The 19,572-nt window shown below is 41.4% G+C and overlaps 3 protein-coding genes across 8 annotated transcripts in view; 1 reads left to right on the top strand and 2 right to left on the bottom strand.

Annotated features, from left to right (window-relative positions):
• Positions 1–1,390, bottom strand: part of trmu (tRNA 5-methylaminomethyl-2-thiouridylate methyltransferase) — a 49,431-nt gene extending 48,041 nt beyond the window's left edge. The window contains exon 1 of one of the 2 annotated variants that reach the window (XR_013500179.1): positions 1,189–1,383. Coding sequence is in view for 1 of the 2 variants with exons in the window: in XM_078235516.1 (XP_078091642.1) it covers positions 1,189–1,273 (85 nt within the window). In the remaining variant the exon portion in view is untranslated. Of the gene's footprint in view, positions 1–1,188 lie in introns of both variants that reach the window. The other variant, XM_078235516.1, reaches the window with a different exon arrangement.
• An 854-nt stretch (positions 1,391–2,244) lies between these two features.
• Positions 2,245–17,004, top strand: LOC144507940 (L-threonine dehydratase catabolic TdcB-like). 2 transcript variants are annotated; one of them, XM_078235514.1, is made up of 8 exons: positions 2,245–2,348; positions 3,101–3,196; positions 5,049–5,236; positions 7,078–7,256; positions 15,179–15,309; positions 16,068–16,216; positions 16,307–16,396; positions 16,667–17,004. In XM_078235514.1, exons 3-8 carry the CDS (start codon positions 5,062–5,064, stop codon positions 16,903–16,905), a joined length of 963 nt encoding a protein of 320 aa, XP_078091640.1. In that variant the 5' UTR covers positions 2,245–2,348; positions 3,101–3,196; positions 5,049–5,061; the 3' UTR covers positions 16,906–17,004. The 2 variants fall into 2 exon arrangements, with proteins under 2 accessions (XP_078091640.1, XP_078091641.1); XM_078235515.1 differs by lacking the exon at positions 3,101–3,196 and adding an exon at positions 5,323–5,455 and having other exon boundaries at positions 2,251–2,348.
• The window catches only part of gtse1 (G-2 and S-phase expressed 1), a 38,294-nt gene continuing 35,725 nt past the window's right edge, over positions 17,004–19,572 (bottom strand). For all 4 annotated transcript variants that reach the window (XM_078235511.1, XM_078235512.1, XM_078235513.1 and 1 more), the window contains exon 12: positions 17,004–19,022. In XM_078235511.1, the coding sequence (XP_078091637.1) occupies positions 18,936–19,022 (87 nt within the window). In that variant the 3' untranslated portion in view covers positions 17,004–18,935. The remainder of the gene's footprint in view (positions 19,023–19,572) is intronic.

Raw genomic sequence — 19,572 nt, 5'->3', positions numbered from 1 at the left:
TGAAAGGGTGCAGAGGATGTTGCCTGGATTGAGTGGCATGCCTTATGAGGATAGGCTGAGGGAGCTCGGTCTTTTCTCCTTGGAGAGACGAAGGATGAGAGGAGACCTAATAGAGGTGTATAAGATGTTGAGAGGCATAGATCGGGTGGACTCTCAGAGGCAACATCCTCTGCACCCTTTCAATCTTTTCCACATCCTTCTTGTAATGAGGTGACCAGAACTGAGCACAGTACTCCAAGTGGGGTCTGACGAGGCTCTTCTATAGCTGCATCATTATCCCCGGACTCCTAAACTCAATCCCTCGATTGATAAAGGCCAGCACACCATACGCCTTCTTAACCACCTCCTCCATAGGATGGAGGGTTATACTGGCTGGAGACAGGTCACTGTCTGTGTGGAGTTTGCACATTCTCCTCGTGTCTGCGTGGGTTTCCTCCGGGTGCTCCGGTTTCCTCCCACAGTCCAAAGATGTGCGGGTTAGGTTGATTGGCCAGGTTAAAAATTGCCCCTTAGAGTCCTGGGATGTGTCGGTTAGAGGGATTAGCGGGTAAATATGTGGGGGTAGGGCCTGGGTGGGATTGTGGTCGGTGCAGACTCGATGGGCTGAATGGCCTCCTTCTACACTGTAGGGTTTCTATGATTTCTATGAGATAAGCCTAAAAGGTAGGGATATGTTCGGCACAACTTGTGGGGCCGAAGGGCCTGTTTTGTGCTGTAGTTTTTCTATGTTTCTATGTTCCGCACACATGCGGACAGCCTCAACCCCCAGGATCTTGGGTTCATGCCACACTATCTGTAACCCCCACGACTTGCCTGGGCTTGCAAAATCTCACTAACTGTCCTGGCTGGAGACAATACACATCTCTTTAACCTGTGCTTAACCCTTTCCACTCACATTGTCTGTACCTTTAAGACTTGATTACCTGTAAAGACTCGCATTCCAACCATTATTCTGTAAATTGAGTTTGTGTCTTTATATGTCCTGTTTGTGAACAGAACTCCCACTCACCTGATGAAAGGGCAGCGCCCCGAAAGCTAGTGGCTTGTGCTACCAAATAAACCTGTTGGACTTTAACCTGGTGTTGTGAGACTTCTTACTGTGTTTACCCCAGTCCAACGCCGGCATCTCCACATCATGGATACTTTTGTATCGCAGTGAAACATTGTATCCCAGAGTCAGCTCCTCACCTTTCCGCCTGAGCAGCAGCGCAGCCACCGCGCTGTCCACACCCCCGGACAGGGCGCACACCACATGCCGCAGTGAGCGGCTCATCCCGCCGGACAGAGGGACGGAGGATGGAGAGGAGGTTCCCCTTCCCTCCGCTTTAACCTCTCAGCACCACGGCTGCCGACATACTCAACCTCACAACTCCTCCCACATCAATGCCCCGGCAAACTGTCCCCAGCTAATAAAGGTCCGGAGAGTCCAGACTGCCGGGGGTATTTGTACCGCCCCCGGTCTTTATCCAGCCCCCTTCCTGGTATTTAAATGGGGAGTGAAAGACCAGCTCTCTGTCTGCATTAGTTACAATACCAGGGGAGCTCTCAGTGTCTGCATTAGTTCAAAACCAGTGAAATTCAGTGTCTGCATTGGTTACAATACCAGTGAAACTCTGTGTCTGTAATAGTTACAATACCAGTGAAACTCTGTGTCTGTAATAGTTACAATACCAGTGAAACTCTGTGTCTATAATAGTTACAATACCAGGGGAGATCTCAGTGTCTGCATTAGTTACAATACCAGTGAAATTCTCAGTGTCTGCATTAGTTACAATGATGTGGAGATGCCGGCGTTGGACTGGGGTAAACACAGTAAGAAGTTTAACAACACCAGGTTAAAGTCCAACAGGTTTATTTGGTAGCAAAAGCAAAAGCAAAAGTTACAATATCAGTGAAGGATGGTGGATATACTTCACTGTGTGTATGTGGTTTTGGCGGGGGGGTAGATAGGAATGTTTTTTAGTGGCCCATTTCGAGAAGGCAAACATTACTGAGAATATCGAATTGACTATTTATATATTACCCAGAAGACCTAAATCTAACCTGACCTGACTTTATGGTTTAATGATATTTGAAGAGAGTTTGATCCTCCAATGATGCTAACATTAACTCCCCGCGGGCTGATTTTACACTCTCACTTAACAACAAATCTGAAAGCTCACTTTAGAAAGAGGACGCCACGCTGCAATGTTTTTAAATACTTTTCCAAAGGCGGTTTTTAGTTTTTGACAGAACACCGGAAATGCAGTCAGGAGGATGTTTAATGTTGCACAGGGACCTACAATCGGAAGAGCCGTCACCAGAGTAGAAGTGGAATTGTAATCAAAGTTCACTGATTTGAAAAAGTTGTGAGCAACTTTCTGTTTTAAGAATTATTCTTTTTAATGCTATAATTCACAATAAAATATGGTACAACTAAAATGAAAGATTAACTTTTCCCTTAAATCGTCTTTGGTGTTAGTTGTTTCCAGACTTGTTAACTGTTCTTGTGATCAAAATGACCAAAACTTTCATGTGGAACACTGGGGAAAGGATGAAACCCAACAGGTTTAAAAAAACACTTTTGAGAGTATAGAAAATAAAAGCGTTCTTTTATATTACACCTTTCAGAATCCCAGGACATCTCAAAAGTGCTAAACAATGAAGCACTTTTGAAGTGTAGTCACTGATAAAACTCAGCAGCCAGTTTGTAACAAAACAGAAAATGCTGGAAAACCCAGCAGGTCTGTCTGCATCTGTGTAGAGAGTTAACTTTTCGAGACATTAAACATCCTCCTGTCTGCATTTGGAACTTGTTTGCCAGTTTGCGCATAGCAAGGTCTCACAAATTGAAGTAGAGATGCCGGCGTTGGACTGGGGTAAACACAGTAAGAAGTTTAACAACACCAGGTTAAAGTCTTCAGGTGAAGAAGGGGCTTGGAGCTCCGAAAGCTTGTGTGGCTTTTGCTACCAAATAAACCTGTTGGACTTTAACCTGGTGTTGTTAAACTTCTTACTGTGTTCACAAATTGAAGCCATAGTTGATTTGCTTTGATTTGATTTATTATTGTCATATGTATTGGGATACCATGAAAAATATTGTTTCTTGTGCACTATACAGACAAAACATGCCGTACATAAAGAAGGAAAGGAGAGGATGCAGAATATAGTGTTACAGTTATCGATAAGGTGTAGACAAAGATCAGCTTAATATATGGTAGGTCCATTCAAAAGTCCAATGGCAGCAGGGAAGAAGCTGTTCTTGAATCGGTTGGTATGGGACCTCAGACTTTTGTATCTTTTTCCTGACAGAAGAAAGTGGAAGAGAGAACGTCCAGGGTGCATGGGGTCTTTGATTATACTGGCTGCTTTTCCGAGGCAGCAGGAAGTGTAGACAGAGTCAATGGATGGGTGGCTGTTTTGCATGATGGATTGGACTACATTCATAACCTTATTTTCTTGCGGTGTTGATCAAAGCAGGAGCCATACCAAGCTGGGATACATCCAGAAAGGATGCTTTCTATGGTGCATCTGTAAAAATTAGTGAGAGTCGTAGTGGACATGCTGAATATCCTGTGAGACAAACATTCACTTTCAATGCAATAGAAGGATCGAAATAGCTCAGCTTGAAACAAGGTAGCGAGCTTGATATTATAGACCTCCAAGTTCAATGTTGTATAACAGATTGCCTTGTCATCAACTGTATAATCCAGTCTTTATATGAACATCTTGAGCTAGCTGCGAGGCAATGAAATTTGACACTTTCCTCCTCCCTGAAACCTTTCAGACTGCATACAAGAGAACTGAAAGGTTTTGTTGATAATGGTGGACTGAGAGGGATCGGCAGGTGGCACAGTGGTTAGCACTGCTGCGTCACAGCACCAGGGACCCAGGTTCAAATCTGGCCTCAGGTCACTGTGTGGAGTTTGCACATTCTCCCGTGTCTGCGTGGGTTTCCTCCCACAGTCCAAAGAGGTGCGGGTTAGGTTGATTGACCATGCTAAATTGACCCTAGTGTCAGGGGGATTAGCAGGGTAAATATGTGGGGTTACGGGAATGGGGTCTGGGTGGGATGGTGGTCGGTGCAGACTTGATGGGCCAAAAGGCCTCCTTCTGCACTGTAGGAATTCTATGATTCTATGAGTCAGAGGCTTTTTCTTAGGGTGGAAAGGCCAACTACAAGAGGGCACAGGTTTAAGGTGAGAGAGGCTAAGTTTGGCGGAGACTTGCAGGTAAAGTTTTTCACACAGAGGGTGGTGGGTGTCTGAACGCCCTGCCAGTGGGGGTGGTGGGAGCAGGTACATTAGCAACGTTCAAGGTGTATCTTGATAGATACATGAATGGGAGGTGAACAGAGGGATAGGAACCGTGCATCGACGCAGGCTTGGTGGGCTGAAGGGTCTGTTTCTGTGCTGTATTATTCGTTGAAGTGCAGGTGGAAAAGTCACATAAAGGCTAGAATTAGAGACCTGAAGAATGGAGGAGAGGACATAAGCTGGAAGAAAGTTGCAAAGACAGGGAGGGGCTGAAACTGTGGAAGGAACTTAAACATGAAGCACATGCCACTTGGTGCACATACCCTGACATGTTCCTGAATTTTTCAGGGAAGAAAAAGTTAATTCCTCACTGAAACAAATAGGAGGCAGGCCTTAGGGGCTGGGGTGACATTTTGATTTAATCAGTTAAGTTTCCTTTTGACGTAGGGGCTATCACCCCTTTCATTTTTCTTTAGTTTATTGATTATTGTTTTATTAAACAAGTACAATGCATGACTTTTAAATGGCTATCTGACCCTGGTGTAGCAAAACTTGGTCAGAAACTGAGTAACGTTCAAGACAGTGGCCAGAATTCTTCAATATCGTACGCCCCGCCACCACTGCCAGTGAGAATGGAGGATTTGGTGCTCAGCCAAATCTCTATTCAGAGCAGTGAGACCAGAGAATCTCAGCCACGGATGAGGTTGGAGAATCCTGGCCAGTGAATCAAACTCTTTTGGGTGAGCTTTGCTGGAGATGGAAAGAGGCAGATACCAACATATTCTTTAAAAATACCCATTTTTTTCAATTCAGTATAGCAACAGAAATGGAAAAAGCACAAACATTGCTGAACCTACAGATGTTGCAGGAAGCCAGGGAGACAGTACAAAGGAGCACTTTGCAAGTTATTAAAACTCCTCTGATTCACGTGCCTCATGGAGTAATTCCAATGAAAACCAACTGTAAGCTGTACATGAAACTGGAGAACATGCAGACAACAGGTCAGTACTGTGAAGGCTAATGTGTTTATTCCATGCACTGCACTACAGTCAGCTGATTATGTGAATTTCTTATTTTTTAAACAAAGGGAGATGTGTTTCTGCATTATAAATGACTTGGATGAAGAGACTGAAAATATGGCTGCAAAATTTGCTGACAACACAAAGATAGGTAGGAAAATACATTGTGAAGAGGACATAAGGAGGCTACAATGGATATAGGTAGGTTAAGTGAGTGGGCAAAGATCTGGAAAAAGGAGTATAATGTGGGAAAATGGTGAAATTGTCCATTTTGGCAGGAAGAATTAAAAATAAACTTATCTAAATAGTGAAAGATTATAGAGTTCTGAGATTTGGAGCGATCTGGATGCCCTTGAGCATGAATCACAGAAGGCTAGAATGCAGGTACAGCAAATAATTAGAAAAGCTAATAGAGGGAGGTTATGCTTCAGTTGTACAGGCATTGGTGAGGCCACATCTGGAGTACTGTGCAGAGTATTGGTCTTATTTAAGGAAATATGTAAATACATTGGAAGCGGTTAAGAGGTTTACTAGATTGATACCTGAAATAGGAAGGTTGTCTTATGAGGAAAGGTTGGACTAATTAGGATTGTATGCACTGGAATTGAGAAGAGTATGAAGTGATTTGATTGAAACCTTTATGATTCTGAGGGTTCTTGACAGGATGGATGTGGAGAGGATGTTTCCTCTTGTCAGAGAATCTAGAGCTAAGGGTCACTGTTTAAAATGGAGTCGTTTATTTAAGACTGGGAAGAGGAGAATCTTTTTTTTCAGAGGGTGATGAGTCTTTGGAACTCTTCTTCAAAAGACAGTGGAGGCAGAGTCTGAATAATTTAGAAATCATAGAAACCCTACAGTGCAGAAGGAGGCCATTCGGCCCATCGAGTCTGCACCGACCACAATCCCACCCAGGCCCTACCCCCACATATTTACCCGCTAATCCCTCTAACCTACGCTTCTCAGGACTCTAAGGGGCAATTTTTAACCTGGCCAATCAACCTAACCCGCACATCTTTGGACTGTGGGAGGAAACCAGAGCACCCAGAGGAAACCCACGCAGACACGAGGAGAATGTGCAAACTCCACACAGACAGTGACCCAAGCCGGGAATCGAACCCAGGTCCCTGGAGCTGTGAAGCAGCAGTGTTAACCACTGTGCTACCGTGCCGCCCCTTTTAAGGCACAGATAGATGAATTCTTGATTAACATGGGGTGAAAGGTTATCAGGGGTAAGCAGTAATGTGGGGTTGAGGTTACAATCAGATCAGCCATTATCTTATTGAATGGCGGAGCAAGCTCAATGAACCGAGGGATCGGCTCCTACACCTAATATGTGTTAAAACGCAATGGAATACGATATTTTTAAATTGGTGTTTATTTTGCTAAAAATAAAATAACTGATTTCTGAAGCTGAAAAATGATACTCATGGAGTTAATAGTGGACTATTTTATTGTAATTGTTAGCCTATTATTCAGCCAAAATCTGACTAAACTACATAAAATCCCCAGCCATTAATTTGGTAAAGTAAAATATTACAAAATATAGGATGGAAATCCCTGATAGACTTAAATGTATTTATAGATACATTCTTAACTAGTGGTTTAGTTGGAATTACATTTAAAACATTCCTGATTGACTGTGTTTTAAGGAATAAATCTATGAATGCAAGTTAATTTAATGACCTTAATACTTCCATCAGACTATTAGTAATTTTAAAGTTACTCAGAAAATGGGAGCCAATTTTGAAACATTCAGTGTGGCACTTAGTTTTTTTATGGGCCTTGTTGTGCTAATGATACACATATTCCTATTTATTTTGCAGGTTCATTCAAGATCAGAGGAGTAGCTAATCAGTTTTCTAGAAGAGAAAGTGGGCCTTTCATTACAATGTCAGCAGGAAATTATGGAAAAGCTTTTGCTTATGCTGCAAGGCACTTTGGGCATCAAGGAAAAGTACTAATGCCAGACACAGCGCCAGCATCAAAGACCAACCTTATTGCTGTAAGCATGAATATACATATTTAACTTAACTTCAGGAAATTGTAAATTTGAAGTGAATCTGCATCTTTTCATAGAAGGGTGGCACGGTGGCGCAGTGGTTAGCACTGCTGCCTCACAGCACCAAGGACCTGGGTTTGATTCCCGTCTTGGGTTACTGTCTGTGTGGAGTTTGCACATTCTCCTTGTGTCTATGTGGGTTTCCTCTGGGTGCTCCAGTTTCCTCCCACACTCCAAAGATGTGCAGGTTAAGTGCATTGGCGATGCAAAATTCTCCCTCAGTGTACCCGAACAAGCGGCGCAGTGTGGCAACTAGGGGATTTTCACAATAACTTTATTACAGTGTGAATGTAAGCCTACTTGTGACTAATAAATAAATTTTACTTTACAGTGCAGAAGGAGGCCATTCGACCCATCAAGTCTGCACCGATCACAATCCCACCCAGGCCCTATCCCCATGTATTTACCCTAACTAGTCCCCCTGACACTAAGGGGCAATTTAGCATTGCCAATCCACCTAACCCGCACGTCTTTTCTGTGACTTAAAGCAAGGAACAAGGTTGCTTTGCTGGAAATAAAGAGAAGATTGTTGCTCTAGTTACATCAGCTTAAGAAGACAATCATATCTATCATTTCAATTCAGGGAACTTAATGCAAGATGCATGGTGTAGGAAAAGACTCATGCGGTAGGATGTTACAATGGTTGAATAGCTAGAGAAAGCAAAATACACAAAGAGGTAGTGACAGATAACTCAAAGTCTGAGTTTTAAAAATCTGAAGAATACAAGGAGGAGTGAGGAAGGTCAGGTGTTCCATTGTTTTGAGCTGCTGGGAAAGAAACATTAGCATAAGGGACTGTGGAGTCACTCTCAATTTTAACATTGAGGTGTCAACGAGCAAGAAGTTGTAGTATATTTACCAATGGTATTGAGTAGGATACAGATCTGTGCGTTTGATTATCCACATAACAGTATTGATGTGACTGTGCCGCCAGGTTGAGACATCAGATCAGTTGAAAATTGGTTCCCTGTACAGTTGGAGGGAGGGAAAGGAGCAGATCATATTGTCCAAGGAGTCAGATTAAGAGTAAGAAGTCTAAAACCCTAAATTCGCATTTCTAGTAGGAATGATGGAAAGGGAAAAAAACACATAATTGGGGAAAAGTTCCAAAAATGTCTGATATTGTAGAACAAAATATGATCTTGTAATTCCCCAAAGATAACTTTGCAGTGTCAAATACAGCATCTGGGCTGAGAGGTAACGTAGATACCATTTGAAATAACATGAATTAGAAGGCTCAAGTGGAATTTATGTGTGTGAGCATATAATCTGGGTGTCCTTTTGTCCATGTATTGATGTATACTGATAAGTATAGTGTACCAATAGTTTGGAACGTTTATATTAGAGATGCTGTATAAATACAAGTTGTTGATAGTGATGATGCACCATCAACAACAATCAACAATTTGTCTGTAGCAGATCGATGAGCAAATATTCTTATTCAGGCCTCTGTCAATGCTGACTGTACTCAGTATTTTACCACTCTCCCACAGTGGTAAAATACAGTGGGATTGTTTTGCAGCAAAGAATTTGTTCAGTGAGAGCTTGCTACTTCAAATGGCAAATATGGAACCAGCACAACTTTGGGCTATATGCCCACGAATGCTGAATGGATTATACTTATAAATTTTACAGCTGTATTTCAAAGTGTAAGGGGATCTCTTCTCAATTCGCAAATAATGAGGTGGCCAACACAAGTTTAATATGGATTGGTTTAATATGAAAGATTTTTAAAATTTGATAACCCTTGTCAAAAAGTAACATCTATGACATCTATGGCATGTGGGAGTCTTTTAAGGAACTATTGATAAGGCTGCAGGATAGGCATGTGCCTGTAAAAAGGAAAGATAGGAAAGGTAGGATTCGAGAGCCGTGGATAACCAGGGAAATTGAGGATCTGATTAAAATGAAAAGGGAGGCGTACGTTAAGTCCAGGCAACAGAAAACAGACGGAGCTCTGGAGGAATACAGAGAGAGTAGGAAAGAACTCAAACGGGGAGTTAGAAGGGCAAAAAGAGGTCACGAGATGTTCTTGGAAGGCAGGATTAAGGAGAATCCTAAGGCATTCTATTCATACGTTAGGAACAAAAGAGTTGTCAGGGAGAAAATTGGACCTCTCAGGGACAAAGGAGGGGAATTATGCTTAGAACCCAAGGTTAATAGGGGAGATCCTAAATGAATACTTTGCATCGGTATTCACGAAGGAGAGGGGCGTGTTAACCGGGAGTGTCTCGGAGGGAGGTGTTGACCCGTTAGAGAAAATCTCCATTACAAGAGAGAAAGTGTTAGGTTTTTTAGGGAACATTAAAACTGACAAAGCCCCAGGGCCTGATGGCATCTATCCTCGACTGCTCAGGGAGACGAGAGATGAAATTGCTGGGCCTCTGACGGAAATCTTTGTCGCTTCTTTGGACACGGGTGAGGTCCCTGAGGATTGGAGGATAGCGAATGTGGTCCCGTTGTTTAAGAAGGGTAGCAGGGATAACCCAGGAAGTTATAGGCCGGTGAGCTTGACGTCCGTGGTAGGGAAGTTGTTGGAGAGGATTCTTAGAGACAGGATGTATGTGCATTTAGAAAGGAACAATCTCATTAGTGACAGACAGCATGGTTTTGTAAGAGGGAGGTCGTGCCTTACAAATTTGGTGGAGTTTTTTGAGGAAGTGACAAAAACGGTTGATGAAGGAAGGGCCGTGGATGTCGTCTATATGGATTTCAATAAGGCATTTGACAAAGTCCCACATGGCAGGTTGGTTAAGAAGGTTAAGGCTCATGGGATACAAGGAGAAGTGGCTAGATGGGTGGAGAACTGGCTTGGCCATAGGAGACAGAGGGTAGTGGTCGAAGGGTCTTTTTCCGGCTGGAGGTCTGTGATCAGTGGTGTTCCGTAGGGCTCTGTACTGGGACCTCTGCTATTTGTGATATATATATAAATGATTTGGAAGAAGGTGTAACTGGTGTAATCAGCAAGTTTGCAGATGACACGAAGGTGGCTGGACTTGCGGATAGCGAAGAGCATTGTCGGGCAATACAGCAGGATATAGATAGGCTGGAAAATTGGGCGGAGAGGTGGCAGATGGAGTTTAATCCGGATAATTGCGAAGTGATGCATTTTGGAAGAAATAATCTAGGGAGGAGTTATACAATAAATGGCAGAGTCATCAGGAGTATAGAAACACAGAGGGACCTAGGTGTGCAAGTCCACAAATCCTTGAAGGTGGCAACACAGGTGGAGAAGGTGGTGAAGAAGGCATATGGTATGCTTGCCTTTATAGGACGGGGTATAGAGTATAAAAGCTGGAGTCTGATGATGCAGCTGTATAGAACGCTGGTTAGGCCACATTTGGAGTACTGCGTCCAGTTCTGGTCGCCGCACTACCAGAAGGACGTGGAGGCGTTAGGGAGAGTGCAGAGAAGGTTTACCAGGATGTTGCCTGGTATGGAGGGTCTTAGCTATGAGGAGAGATTGGGTAAACTGGGGTTGTTCTCCTTGGAAAGACGGAGAATGAGGGGAGATCTAATAGAGGTGTACAAGATTATGAAGGGGATAGATAGGATGAACGGTGGGAAGCTTTTTCCCAGATCAGAAGTGACGTTCACGAGGGGTCACGGGCTCAAGGTGAGAGGGGCGAAGTATAACTCAGATATTAGAGGGCTGTTTTTTACACAGAGGGTGGTGGGGGCCTGGAATGCGCTGCCAAGTAGGGTGGTGGAGGCAGGCACGCTGACATCGTTTAAGACTTACCTGGATAGTCACATAAGCAGCCTGGGAATGGAGGGATATAAACGATTGGTCTAGTTGGACCAAGGAGCGGCACAGGCTTGGAGGGCCGAAGGGCCTGTTTCCTGTGCTGTACTGTTCTTTGTTCTTTGACTGTTTCGCACGATTTATCAGATTTTTAAAAATTCACTTTTTAAAATGATCAAATAATTGCACTTTAGAAATTTCTAATTTTGAAAAATTGTCTACTAAAATATGATTTCCCAATGCCATTTTTAATTTGGTGTTTCAAGACCTTTTTACTGCATCAGCCTTTTGTTCCAGTTTATGTGCTGCAGCGACTGTAAGCTATGCCCATAATCAACTTCCTTTTCTACACTGATGAGACAGTGCTGCAACTCACACCAGGAGTGAATCTTCCCTAAGGCAACCAAAATTCTTGCCAGAGGGATCTCAGTAGGTTCATGCAGAGATTTATTCTTTTTAAGTTAATTTATGAAGTTACTGTGAAAATCCCCTAGTCGCCACACTCCAGCGCCTGTTCGGCTACACTAAGAATTTAGCATGGCCATTTAGATGCTGGTTAGCATCTAACCAGCACGTCTTTCAGACTTGTGGGAGGAAACCGGAGGAAACCCACGCAGACATGGGGAGAATGTACAGACTCCGCACAGACAGTGACCCAAGCCGAGAATCGAACCCAGATCCCTGGCGCTGTGAGGCAGCAGTGCTATGCACTGTGCGGTCCAGTGTCAGCTGTGTCAGCAATGAGAGCTGCCACTGCAATACTGAACACAAATCCAAGTCAATATGTTAATTAATCCATTCTCCCAGACTAAATTTACCTGCTCATTATAAAGGATATATAACCAATGATAGTTTTCATAGGATCATAGAATTCCTACAGTATAGAAGGAGGCCGCCTGGCCCATTGAGTCTGCACTGACTCTCTGAAAGAGCATCCCACCTAAGCCCTCCCTTCCATCCTAAAATGTGCGGGTCAGGTTGATTGGCTATGCTAAATTGTCCCTTAGTGTCAGGGGGATTAGGAGGGTAATATGTGGAATTAAAGGGATAAGGCCTGGGTGGGATTGTTGTCGGTGCAGGCTCGATGGGCCGAATGGCCTCCTTCTGCATTGTAGGGATTCTATTCTATTCTAACTCATAATCATTACTCAGCAACCTACCTCACCTTGGCAGTATCCAAGGAAGAATTTCCTTGACGATCCTGACCAATGTTCCCCTTTCTAGAAGACTCTGTGGAAATATTGTGCAGTTGTTCTATTGCCACTGTTTTAAAATCCATTTCCTCTTATGGTACAGTCTTTTCTGAAGACTCCTTAAGCATCCCTATTACTGCAATTGATTGACCTCTGAGCTTCCATTTGACATGTATACATGTTTATTACAATTGAAACATACTACTTTCTTTACTTGACTTCTAGTTTCCAAGTTATCACTTTGGCTAACTCGACCCACATCTGTCTTTTCCCTAAAGCCAACACTTTCCCATTATCAAATTTGTCATTTATCTTGTTTCCCTGTTGGTTTCCTTATAACCTTTTAATCCACAGCTGGCTGTGAGAAATATCACATGTATCTGCTAGAACTGCTGCTTTCTGTATCTTACAGTCTTCCAGATGTGACCTGTTGCTGTTAGGATGCTATTTTGAAATTCTGTCAGTATTATTAAAACAAACGTTTGAGAGAGATCAACCTTTGTTGATCAAAACCACCTGTCAAAGAACATTTCTTTCCCCCCAGCAAATTCTACAAATGTTTCATCGTCTTTTTTTTAAGCCTGAAATTTTAACTGATAGTGACTACAAGCTTATCCCTGAAGCATAAATACTGGAGGATTGTGCTTCTGAAAGACCAGAATACACATTTATAGCCTTCCTGACTAAACCACTACATGAAATGAGTCTTTCGGTCCCTTTGACCACTTTAACTTTATAACCATCTTTTCAAGTGAGCTGAAGCATCTCCAAACTCAGTCTTAAATGAATTTAAGCAACAGGTGAAGACTCTCAAATCCGTTTGATCTAAGCACAGAGTGGGACTTAATTCCTCATCTAAACCTCTTGACTCTCATTTACCCCAGTTCATGCTGTCTGATTTCTCTCTCTCCGGAGTTCATGTTCAAACTTTCGCATTTCTCTTTTCTTTTCCAGTTTGAACTTTTTAATTTCTCTCTCTATCACAAGCTGCTTCATATGCAAATGAATTAACTTCTAGATTAAGTCATTCTTCCAATTCCAGATGCTATTAACTCAAGTATGTCGGCTTTCTTAACCTATGCTTTTAATTCTAGCTTCAATGTCTCTACGAATGCTTTTAACCTAGCCGTGGAGCCTTGATTATGATTAATAGCCATTCCACTGTTCAGTATAATAAAATCCACTGTGGAAATCTTATCAATCATAAACTCAGCAAGTACCAGAACAAGTGTGGATTTGAAATCCTGGATGAGCCTCCAATTTATGATCCTGGACCAGACCCCCAAATGTGTGGCTAGATTAGGGAACACATTTTGTTTAGTGTTCCCAGGCCCCGTTCCTAAAGATGGTAAGTCTTGATCTCATAATAAATGTTAAATCCAGTAATAATCACTATATCTTTGTTTTTGATTAGTCTCTTCAACTTTGATAAACAGAGGCTTCATTGAATACACATTTGAAGTCACACCACAAAAATATAACAAATTGCAAAGTGTAAAATAGAAGATGTTTACACTGATTAACAGTTGAAACATCAGCTTTATCTTTGGCATTTTGTAACAATTTAGGGAAATTCAGAAAATCAATCAATTTCTTAAATCGGGGATTTTGTGAGCACCCCAAAAAATGGAGAAGACTTAAAAGCTGGAACCAATTGACAAGTGTGAACCTGTCAGATTACATGGTGAACCAAAGAAGTTATATTCAGCTGAAAACCGTAACTCTACCTCTCTCCGCAGATACTGCCAGACCGGAGTATTTCCAGCACTTTGTTTGTATTTCAGATTTCGTGCATTTATAGTATTTTGCTTTCAATTTAGGGGTGGAATTTTCCGGTAGAGTGGTGTAGTGGGCAGAAAAATGGCATGGAAGCCACTGGGCCCAATGGCAGCTTTCTCTGCTGAATCATTGAACAGGGCAAGCTCTGATTGCGCCCGCCCCCACCAACAACTTGGGTTTTTAAAGATTGGAGCACCATTTTTAAAGGGTGCCCTGATATAAAAAAATAATTTGGAACCTCTCCCCTTCCCCCCCCCGCCCCCAACAAACAGAACACCTGACACTGCCTACGTTGGGGGCAGTGCCCAGACTGACCTCCTTCCCCTAAACGCCTGTGCTTGTCAGGTGCACACTGCAAAATCTGTTGTAATTCACGTTGGCATACCCTCACACGGACTTAAATGTAATGGAGTTGGGATCAGCAGCAGGCATAGAGGCCTGATAATGAGATGTACATTTATTGTAATAGGCTTCCCGATGTTGAACATCAGGATTCCCATTATGTCATTGGTGAGGACAATCGCAAAGGAAATCACACTGGCATAAATTTCATTTTTGACCTCACAATATTTGTTGCTTTTGTCACCATTAACAGCTGCTGCAAATGGGAGCACAAAACCCCAGCCTCGCTCTTGGAGTTTTGTTCCATTGCAGTTTTAATAAAGTACAAAATTTGCTGAAAACATTCCATTAAATGTGCTGGCTCAACACTTCCAAAATATCCCCCCCAGCCCCCCTTCTTGGCCATATTGATAAATTTAACATAATACAAATGTTTGCAAAGCTGTATTTAGAGTTGCAAATTGGTAAAATGGTTTCAAATTCTTCTGGGCAAATGGGTTTGTCTGTGTGTATTTGAACTTGAATCAAACCATCATATTCAGAACTTGCATGCACAATATGGTGGTGTCATTAAATACCTCAAAACTGTTATCAAAGTGGAACATACCACTAATCTGTTGGGCTCAGAGCTTCTGAAGAGTAAAAAGATAATTTGCAAGTAATATCATTTCTATAACATTTGTAGTTACACACTAATTGAGGGTATTGAATTATTCACAAGCCTTAAATGGCATAAGTATATTTTATGGTGCCTATTGTATGGCATCAGTAATATTAATACTTTACATTTTTACATTACAACCTAGAGCTATGGTGTAGACATCAAGCAGGTGCCATCCAAGTCATTATTGCCGACAGTGGAGCAACTTGTGAAGGATCAGAAAATGATTTTCTTGCATCCTTTTGATGACATTGATTTGATTGCAGGCCATGGAAGGTAAAAAAAAACCCCAAAATCGATTGTTTCTAAATTGGAAGAGATTTCTTTTAAAACTAATTTGCTGCATCACATCAGAGGACAAGATGTTTTATTCCAGGTAGCCTCATTTCCCCCTATAGAATTGATTCTGGATCTAGCACTTCTCAATTGGAAAAATGTACCTTAAATCATTCTTTAACTCCCTTGTTGGGCAGCACAGTGATTAGCACTGCTGCTTCACAGTGCCAGGGACCCAAGTTCGATTCCCAGCTTGGGTCACTGACTGTGCGGAGGCTGCATGGTCTCCCTGTGTGTGCGCATGTGTTTCCTCCCACAGTCCAAAAAGATGTTCTGGCTAGGTGCATTGGCTATGCTAAATTCTCCCTCAGTGTACCCAGACAGGTGCCTGGAGTGTGGCTGTGAGGAGTGTTAACGCAAACACACTTGTGACATTAATAAATAAGCTTGTCTGTCTCAGCTGTGTTGAGAAACATTCATGACTTTAGATGAAAATGAATGTTTAATAGATCAATTAGCTAGTGCCAAATTATACTCAGTGAGCTTTTCTAAAAGTCAGTTAATTTTATCCATAATAAACATTTAACTCACTATACTATATAGTTCTCATTCCAACAAAACCTGCAGAAGTGGAGGATGAAGTCACCAAACTGAGCACATATTTCAATATTGCACAACTAACCACTGCAAATATTAACTTTGCTTTCAAAATATTAAAACAAAAACCAAAAATGATTGTCTCATTTGCGTTTTATTAGCATTGGCCTGGAGATTCTTGAAGAAATTCCAAATCCTGATGTGGTGACAGTTTGTTGTGGAGGTGGTGGTTTGCTTGCAGGGGTGGCTGCTGCCATCAAACTATCTGGCTGTACAACCACAGCTATATATGGAGTGGAACCGAAAGAAGGTGACAAATATGTACCTCAGCATAGTCCAATTTTAGCAATTAAAGAATTCTAAAATAACCACTTCCATAAAATTTTGCTCTCATCATCAGCTTGCACCATGTACAGAAGCTTTATTGAAAATAAACCAGTGTTAATGGATGCAAAGAGCATTGCCACAGGACTTGCTCCGCCATTTGCAGGTACATGAATCGGAAAACATCCAGTTGTAGTTTTTGATGAAGGATTAAACAGAAATTGGAATTGCAATAAGCAAATCGTTTCAGAGATTGTGTACTTTAAAAAACATAACAGCACTGTAAAAGTGAAGAGTGGAACTATAGCAAGGAAAGAAAAAAGGTCATGGCATCAAAACCCAAAGCTGCACTAGAAAATCAAATATTTAATACCAATAACAAACGAAGACAAATACTTTATCTAGCAGTCATTGAATTTTTTTTATTTTACAACAGGTTCAAATTCATTCCAGATTTGCAGACAACATGTGAAGGAAATCCTATTGGTTTCAGACGATGAAATAAAAGCCGCTGTTTCCATGCTGTACAAGATTGGCTTGGTTGTGGAACCCTCAGGAGCAGCTGCTTTTGCTGCTATTGTAGGAGAGAAAATTAATCTTGAAGGAAAGACTGTAGTGGTCATAATAACTGGAGGAAATGTCACTCCTGAAGAGCTTTGTCATCTTGTTCATTAAATTAAAAATGAAAGACACCTTGTAATTAAGTTGTCACATTGAGAATAAGGCAACCAACATACATTTACTTTATTTTAAAGTTTATTTATAAGTAGGCTTACATTAACACTGCAATGAAGTTACTGTGAAAATCTCCTAGTCACCACACTCCAGCACCTGTTCGGGTACACTGAGGGAGAATTTAGTGTGGCCAATACAACATTTATATAGTTACATGTGTAAGATGTGTATAGAGGGATATGGGCCAAACACAGGCAATTGGGACTAGCTTAGTGGTTTAAAGAAAAAGGGCAGCATGGACAAGTTGGGCCGAAGGGCCTGTTTCCAAGCTGTAAACCTCCGACTATAACCAGCACGTCATTTGGACTGTGGGAGGAAACTGGAGCACCCAGAGGAAACCCACACAGACACGGAGAATGTGCAGACTCCCCACAGTCACCCAAGCTGTGAATCAAACCCAGGTCCCTGGCACTGAGGCAGCAGTGCTAACCACTGTGCCACCATCCTGCCAGCAGATTATTTTTATGATCCCAGACAAGACCCCCAAATTTTATTATGACCTGCTTAAGGACTAGTAACCTCTGTTTATTGAAATAGACAACATTTGAAATCCCAGTTAAGAAAATAAAGTTACAAGTACCACAATTTTAAACAAAAATAAATTTTACTATAAAAGTCAGCAAAGCAAACAAACCAATCAACACTATCTAATAGGGGGTAAACATTAATTAACAAATTGCAGTCAGACATGCCACCAACTCCAAGTTAAATAGTAGACATAACCAAGACACATTCCACAGATTTCTCAACACACCCAGACATCAGTAAGTCACAAAAGTCTTCAAAGTCCGACTGCCTTGAAGTATTTAATTTCCTCGAGAATATAGCTTCAGATTTCCCTTACAGTTGCTTCAAGTCAGACTGCCCCAGTAACCACTCATCTCCTAATTGCTCAGTCTCTTCCACAGACTGCATCTCAATAGATTCACAAGGCTCTCTAGCAACTGAACAGAACCCAACTGTATACAGGCTTTCCTCTGCCCCAGCTGCCAGCTTCACAGAGCCATTACTGCCACTGGGCTTCTAAGCACCGATCACAGCAGTACAGTCTCTCCCAAGGTTTCTGAAACACAGCCACCTCAGCAGAATGGAGCTGACCCTCCTCTTCACCTGCTCCCCAGTCTGCTGTTCACTCTGCCTCTTGAACTCATGCAGGGTCTAATGTAACTAAGCTCGAGTATGTGTACTTTAAATGTTACAGTCTTCAGTCAGAGGTCAACTTACAAAAACCCCCCTAAAAATTGATTCCTTAAATTAAATGTCATAGTCTGAGTTTAGAAAAGAGTTGAATTGGAACATTTTAGGAAGGTTTGTTTTCCAATAATTATATATTGATGATAAACAAACTTCACTTTAATATTTGTACTGTCAAATTTATTTCTTTATTTACAAAAGTAAATGCATTTTATAATTTCAATAAATGCTGTACATCCTGCCATACTGATTTTCTGCTATAGGATCTCAGCACAAAATCTAATCCACACTTGAGTTTGCAGAAAGTAAGATAATACCTCAAAGTTTTCCATACATGCTTCCAATGCAGTGAGAAAGGACCCATTTTCTACAATAGTGTTCTAATAATCTGGCTAAATTAGTACAGCTTAGATTGTAAGCATTTCAACAAGAAAATCTATACATTGTAAATAGGAATGGACATCAGGTAACAAACTCTGGAAAAATTACACATTTTAGTTTTTCCCCCTTTATTTTGTTCACTAAAAAGTCATCACAACAAACAAATTTCACTACCAGGAAAAGAAAGACAAAGTGCTCCTTTAATGATAGTATTTACCATTTAAGATCAGTGGTCTAGAGACAGTAATCCAAAAGAATGACATTTGACATTTAGTTCATCTAGCGATTTAGAAACAAAAGTAAATACACAAAAACAACACAGTTTGAAGAATAAGATTAAAGCAATCTTACAACAGTAATATATATCATAATTATAGACCAAGACAAGACCTTTTTTAAAACTTCAGTAAAGGAGAGTCCACATCCATATTTTCCTTGTTTGCAGGGCTCAGCTTTATCAGAGGAGAGCTGAAATCTATAAGCTGAAATAGAATTTAGTTTTAGAAAAAGGTTGAAGAAAATCTGGAGCTGTACAGAATATAATCTTCTAGCACAGAAGGCAGCCATTCAGCTTTATATTGGTTTTCCGAATTGGTAAAGAAAACTGAGTGTATGTCCTGTGATTAATTAAACTAAGGGCAGTTAATAGAGACATCTTGCCCGAGAGAACAGAGGTAAAAAAGTAAAGGTGTTTTGTCAGTAACCCCCTCATTTTCAGAATAAAAAGATATTGATTAGTAAACAGGCTTTCCTCTGGGATCTGGCTAGTCAACAATAATATCTGCTATGGTTGTAATCCCTCAACCATCTCTGCTCCAAGGCAAACAATCACAGCTTCTTCTATCTCTTGATAAAACTGGTCAATCCCTTCTATTCCCTCCCCAAGACCTTCACATTCTTCCTAAAATGTGATGCCTAAAATTATACACCAGTGTTGAGGCCTAACCGGTGATTGTAAAGTTATAGCAGGACGACCTTGTTTTTGTATTCAGGACTCCCAATACAAAGCAAAGCATCCCATATACCTTCTTA

Source organism: Mustelus asterias, chromosome 19, assembly GCF_964213995.1.
Source record: "Mustelus asterias chromosome 19, sMusAst1.hap1.1, whole genome shotgun sequence".
Classification (NCBI taxonomy): Eukaryota; Metazoa; Chordata; class Chondrichthyes; order Carcharhiniformes; family Triakidae; genus Mustelus; species Mustelus asterias.
This window is presented reverse-complemented; position numbering and strand designations above follow the sequence as displayed.

Coding starts and splice junctions, on each gene's coding strand:
- LOC144507940 (XM_078235514.1), top strand. CDS start 5,062: ATGGAAAAAGCACAAACATTGCTGAACCTACAGATGTTGCAGGAAGCC. Junction 16,217..16,306: donor TGGAGTGGAACCGAAAGAAG/GTGACAAATATG, acceptor TCTCATCATCAG/CTTGCACCATGTACAGAAGC. Junction 16,397..16,666: donor ACTTGCTCCGCCATTTGCAG/GTACATGAATCG, acceptor ATTTTACAACAG/GTTCAAATTCATTCCAGATT.